Source organism: Lipotes vexillifer, unplaced genomic scaffold (genome assembly GCF_000442215.2).
Source record: "Lipotes vexillifer unplaced genomic scaffold, Lipotes_vexillifer_v1.1 scaffold1335, whole genome shotgun sequence".
NCBI classification, from domain to species: Eukaryota; Metazoa; Chordata; class Mammalia; order Artiodactyla; family Lipotidae; genus Lipotes; species Lipotes vexillifer.
The window spans coordinates 719,919-725,827 of NW_006770293.1; the positions used below are offsets into that span (position 1 = coordinate 719,919).

General features: G+C 49.4%; 1 protein-coding gene across 1 annotated transcript in view; it reads right to left on the reverse strand.

Moving 5' to 3' along the window:
• KLF9 (KLF transcription factor 9) overlaps positions 1 to 2,057 on the reverse strand; it is a 23,208-nt gene extending 21,151 nt beyond the window's left edge. Inside the window, exon 1 of the mRNA XM_007446056.1 lies at positions 297 to 2,057. Coding sequence (XP_007446118.1) covers positions 297 to 801 — 505 coding nt within the window. The 5' untranslated portion in view covers positions 802 to 2,057. The remainder of the gene's footprint in view (positions 1 to 296) is intronic.
• Between the last annotated feature and the right edge of the window lie 3,852 nt (positions 2,058 to 5,909).

The following is a 5,909-nucleotide window of genomic DNA, read 5'->3' on the forward strand; positions in this document are numbered from 1 at the left end:
GGCGGGACAGGGGAGGGGCGGCACCACTCCCCATGAAGCCACGCACATTGGCTGGCACTCGGCACTCACTCTGCCCGCCAGGTTAAGGCTCTCCGTGGCTTCTAGAGGCTGGGTACGATTACGGAGTGGGCTTTCCGTCTCTAACCGATTCAATCATTTTAAAGAGTTAAACAGCATCTCATCCTAAGTATTTGCACCCTTTCGGCCGAGCGTGGTGTCCTTTAACGCCCAGGAAGGCTGCCCGGCCAAAGGTTAACTAACCCGAGAGTTGGGTGGGAGAGGGAGACGCCGCTAACCTGTATGCACTCTGTAATGGGCTTTGAGATGGGAGGATTTTCCATAGACTTTCCCACAGCCACTGTAGGGGCACTTGTGCCTCTTTTCGGAGGCGTGTTTCCCCTTCGCAGCCACTCCAGGGTGGAGGAGGGAGAGCGGGCTGGGCGCGCTGCCAGGATCCTGTCTCTCCTCCGGGCTGTGGGAAGGACTCGACCCAGATTCGGTGGTCACGTCGCTGTCGGATCCCATATCCTCATCTGGACTCTCCAGGCTGTCGCTGCACACCGAGGGGGTCTGGATGGGTCGGTACTTGTTCAGGTCCAACAAGCTCTTGGCGATGGTGACCAGCGTGCAGTAATCCTTCCAGGTGTCCCCCGGGTCACCATGCTCCTTGGTCACCTCACGCTCAGGTAGTCGCAGCCGCTCGGCGTCCGGAGCGCCCCCATGCTCCGGCACCGCAGCGCGGTTCGAAATGGAAACCAGACACTGGGCAGCCACGAAGTCCATGTAGGCGGCCGCGGACATGGTGCGGGCGACAGCAGCCCCGGAGGCGCGGCCAAACTTGGCGGTGGCTGCGGAGGTTCGGCTCGCCGTGCCCTGGCCTCGGACGACGAGCGCGGCGCGGCGCAGCGGCCAAGGGGGCGGGGGCGCGGGGCGCTTCCGACTCGCAGGAGCGCCGAGGCGACCTCAGCCCCTCATCTTTACGTAACCGGCAGCGCCTCCGCACGCAGCATCCACGGCCCCGGGCTCCGCCGCGCTGCCGCCTCTCGCCGCCTCCGGTGCCCAGAGCCGGGCGCAATCCGCCCGACGGGCGCGCAGTCTGCTCCGAGCCGGCTCCCCTGGAAAGATGCCACACGTGGCGGTCGTCGCAAGTTTATTCGACCGAAAACGCCCCGAGGCGCTGGGAGAGGAAACTGCAAGAGAGGTACACGCCCTCGGCCGCCTTTTCAGTCGAGCCAAAGCCCTAGGACATTCACCCAACCACCCGGACGTGGGTGGCAAGGGCCGGACCAAGCGCCAGGTCTAAGAGACACTTTTCCCCCAGTCCACTGACAGCTTCTGAGCCCCTGCTCTTGCCGGTCCGCACCGTTCCGGCATTCTCTCGCTCAGTAACAATTTCGCAGAATCCCATCACGTCACAAACCAAACCCCCTCCAATTGGCCAGTGGGGAGGGTGATTCAACTCTGTTTACTTTCTTCCCCTGCCAGTCAGAACAGCCTTTCGGTGGAGAGGTGCGTCTAGAACTGAGGCGTGCGGCCAATCCGACAGTTCTGTTTCGATGCCTCGTGCTACCTCTACAGCCTCGAACGCTGACATTTAAAAGGGTAACAGCCGGGAGGCTGGAAAGGAGCAGCCGCGCATCTTGGGGAGTGTCTCTCAATCCCTTAGCCGGTCCAGGCCTCTTGGCTCACGTTCCAGCTTGCGGAGCTGTGGGATACACCTTCCCTACTCGGTTGCGTTCCTTCTTACGACAAAAGAGAACTTCAGTTTCATTTTCCAGCTCGCAAACAGTTAAGTGACTTCCTGCAAACGCTACAGTCCCAGCAACCAGCCTTCCAATCAAAAGTAAGTTGGTTGATGTCACTGACATTGGCTCAGCCAATCAGAAGGGCATTCCGAAGGCCAGCGCTGCACACTTGTAAACGCGAAGAGCTGTAGTGAAACTGAACACATCCTTGTACTTTGTGTTGCTGATGGGAAAATCGAGATATGTATGGGAGGGCAGTGGTGATAAATAAATGCAAAGCGAGTCGATAATTAAAAAAAACAACAACTAAATATGTCAGGCCAGGTTGCTCAAGAATAAACACAAATGAGAAAGCATCAATTCGTTTTTCCATTTCGGGATGCAGCATACTTTGGGGCAGATTTTTAATAATTCTTCCACCCAATACATTAACTATGACTAATTCATCTTAAAAATGCAGAGCTGACAGAAGTTCTGTTTTAAAGCATAGTCCTTCTTCTGTCTGGCTAGTCTTACTTTGAAACGCTTCACCTTTTCTTTTGTGATACCTCAATTCCTCTCCTTCCCTCGTGCCATTTATTCTAAGGAAGCTGCTTTTGTTTTGTTTTGACGCTATTGTAACCTCCCTAAAATAAATGGAGACAAAAATCCCTGCATAACTTTTAAAACTTTAAAAACAACAACATTCTTAGCTCATTTTCTTTCCACAGACTCCCGTGGGATGTTAGGGCGTGTATCCCTTCCCTCCCTTAACAGATAAGAAGACTGAGACGCAAGAAAGTGACTTGTGACAGAACTCCATTGAAAACATAAATCTGATTCCTAGCTCTTCGGGCTTCACAACTGAACTCTTTGGTTTTGTGAAATATTAACTCTGCTTAACAGATTCTTAAGAACTGGAACCAGCCAGAGATCCTTAGCCATTGAATATTGTGGCATTACTTGATCAACAATTAGTATGACTCTTAGAGTCTGATTAACTATGTTTGCCTCTCCCTCTGTAGGAATGATGGGGTTGTTTTCCATCTTGATAACTGAGAAAAGAATCTAGGGCCAATGTCTCTTCCAGGAGGTGTACTAACTGCAGAATTGATTAAAAATACATTTATTTTCCTAAGTGGGTGTGAGGGATACCTGTTTCTATGTGATGTAGATCCAGTGAGGTCTAACCATACCCCCCACTGGCTATTAGCCTTTGTTAAGGTTTGGGAAAGTTACATCAGGTTCTTGGTCTCTAAACGAAGGGTCTCAAATTTACCCTTCTAGTTTGAAGTCTACTGTAGTTTATTTGGACTTTGCTTTTAAAGTGGTACAGAAAGATCCTACAGTAGGTGACTACACGGGAAAGGGAAGCTTAGAAAGGGGGTGCTGGTCAACTAAGAATATCATCGTCACCATCCTACTAAGGTAGGTGGTAGGTACATGTAAAGTGAAGCCATCTTAGAGTTATTGTATTCCAATCCCCTTAATTTTAGAAAAGAATTCACTGAAGCCCAAGGGAGTCTGCCTACTTCATGATTTTTCTGGGACAAACTCTGTCCCCAAGGATACAAGATCAGTTAGAAATTGCACATTTGCTTGCCTCTTTAAGGTCCACCACAAATACCAGCAGGATCTCTCCAGGACTCCCATGAGCACAGCCTATACAGTCTCTCAGATTTGCATTGTAACTGGCATTGCAGTGGGCACCTTCAGATAGCAGAAAGCCCTAGAGTTAACATCGGGGTTATTCCAGAAAAGAAGGAGAGTTTGTATCTTTTCTTGAAGTTTGTAATCCAGGAACTTGAATAAGTCAATCATCATAGGTTTTTGTGGTTTTTTTTTTTCTATATAGACTTACTTCTTGCCCTCTTCTCTTTAACTCCCTTTAATTTAATTTTGTTTGGACTGGACATAAACCCTGAACTCTTCCAACTCATTCATTTCAGAGCTATACAAGAAAGTAATAAAATACAACTCAGATTTCATTTACATGAATTTCTCTCACACACTTAAAAACATAACTACTACTTGATTTAGAATATCTTTTTAAACCCAACAATTCTAGAACTGTAGACTGCTTTCTCCTTTTTCTCCTCTTCCACGTATTCACTCTCCAGATATTTATGTTTCTGTCAGTGAGTTAGGCATGGGGGAATACAGAAATGAAAAGGCAGTCTGTCCTCAATGAGGCTTATATGTTGAAAACAACTATAGATATAGATAGATATAGATATCTCACAAGTAATAATTCCTACATCAGGATTTTTTCTTCTGTTTTCAACAATAGGATTTCCTTTCTGTACTACAGTGCATATTATAATTTAAACCAATTAATGCTGTTTTGCCAGCATGTGGTTCTCCCAATTAAAATTCTGGCAAAACAAATTATCCCAGATCAATGTGAATCATTCCAAATTGCAATGAATAATTTATAGTAAAGTATATATTATGCCACATAAATATAAGAAGTCTGTTTTCCCCCAAGTTAATCTTTGTAAATACACATTTCAAATCCACACAAACCAACTGGGAGGAGCACGGGCATTCGAAGACTAGAACTGTGCTTACAGTTTGTAAGTATGCATTTTCCTCCCTAATTTCTGCCTAAACCTTGGCTTTATTTTCCCAGTTCTCAAGAACAATGGCCTGTAGCAAGAACATCTAAGTCTGATTTTCTGTGCATCCTAAAGTTTTTATTATCATTATCACCCCTCCTAAGAGGCAGTGCCTACAGTGAGCTGATTTTCAGCTGATTTTCAGTTTAGGCCAGCAAGGGGCAGGGAACTGGCCTCCTGGGCCTGCGAGTGGCTGTGTGACCTTAGGCAACCTCTTAGAGCTACTTCCTTATCTGTGAATTAATGGGATTAGATTAATACATCTCTGTAGTCCCTTCCAAACTCCAAATACTCCAGGGGTCCTCCCTCCAACCAAAAAATTCTAGGCAAGACTTGGGTTCTTTAAACACCACCTCATCTGCTGTGCATTTACAAATGCAGCTCTCTAGGACAGTGAAGGTGAGAATACCTTAATTCAATATTTAATTGGCTAGCAGACACAAATATAAATTCGTCCCAAATCCCTTAAATCCTTTATTCCTTAATTTCTTGTTATAATGCTGCTTCTTTCTTCAAACTAGTTTGTGGGAAGCGAGTGGGGAGAGGGAGGGGTCACAGAATCCCACCCTTATTCCTAGGCCAGTTTTCCACCCCAGCTCTTAGTGAGATATTTCCAGGCACACGCAGACCATTCCCAGGCCCCTTCCCTGGAGGTTTTAATTCAAATGGAGGGAGCTAATCACCTGGAGCTTAATCTAAAATACACATTGCCCAGGCTCACCCTTGCCCAAGGCTCAGGGACTTTGAGGTTAAAATCGCACTCTGTAGGTAGTGGGTTCCAACGCTGGCTTTTCTCCCTCTTTCCTGCTGGGAGGCGTGGACGGTGCTGGGCAGAGCTGCCAGCCTCCCGGTTGGAAGGAAAGAGAACAGATGGCCCGTTGGGGGTAGGGGATCACGTGTCGGACCTCACTCTGGGCTGGATCCAGACTTCTTTCAGGACCCAGGTCCTTCGGCCTCATTGATCCCTCCAAGTCATACAGGGCATATTGGGGGGGGGGGGGTGCAGGAGGAGAAGCAGTGTTTATTTTAGTGAAAGCTGGGTAATTAGGGGAAGGTGGCAAGTTTGGGGAGAAGGGAGGAGGCAAGAGGGGCTGAAGGGATCGGGCTTCCAACAATGGCGGTGTGCCTGGATTTGAAATGCAATCAGGTAAAGCCCTCCCTATCTGTTGTAATGCCCGTGGCCACAACGACAGTTAACACGCAGGTGCCGGAGAGGGAGGGGGGCCTCCGGCCCGCGCGAAAACTTGCACGACGCCCTACTTTGCTCTCGCTCCACTTAGCAGCCTTCCGCAAAACTCCAGGCCTCTCCTTTGCCGAGCCGAAAGGCCACCCGTTCATGCATATGTAGGAGGATAAGTTTAGCTCTCAGCCCCGCGCGCTCGGAGGAGCCCCACGCCGCGCGCACGGTGAATCACCCGAGCTCGGGGGCGGGCGCTCGGCTGGGGCCGCAGACTGGCGGGCGGCGCAGCCACTCGCCGGCCGCGCGCCCCGGCCTGGCGTCGCCCTTTTAAAAAGTCTTCCGCGGGCGGCCGCCGCAGCAGCAGCCGGAGGAGGCGAGTTCATCTGA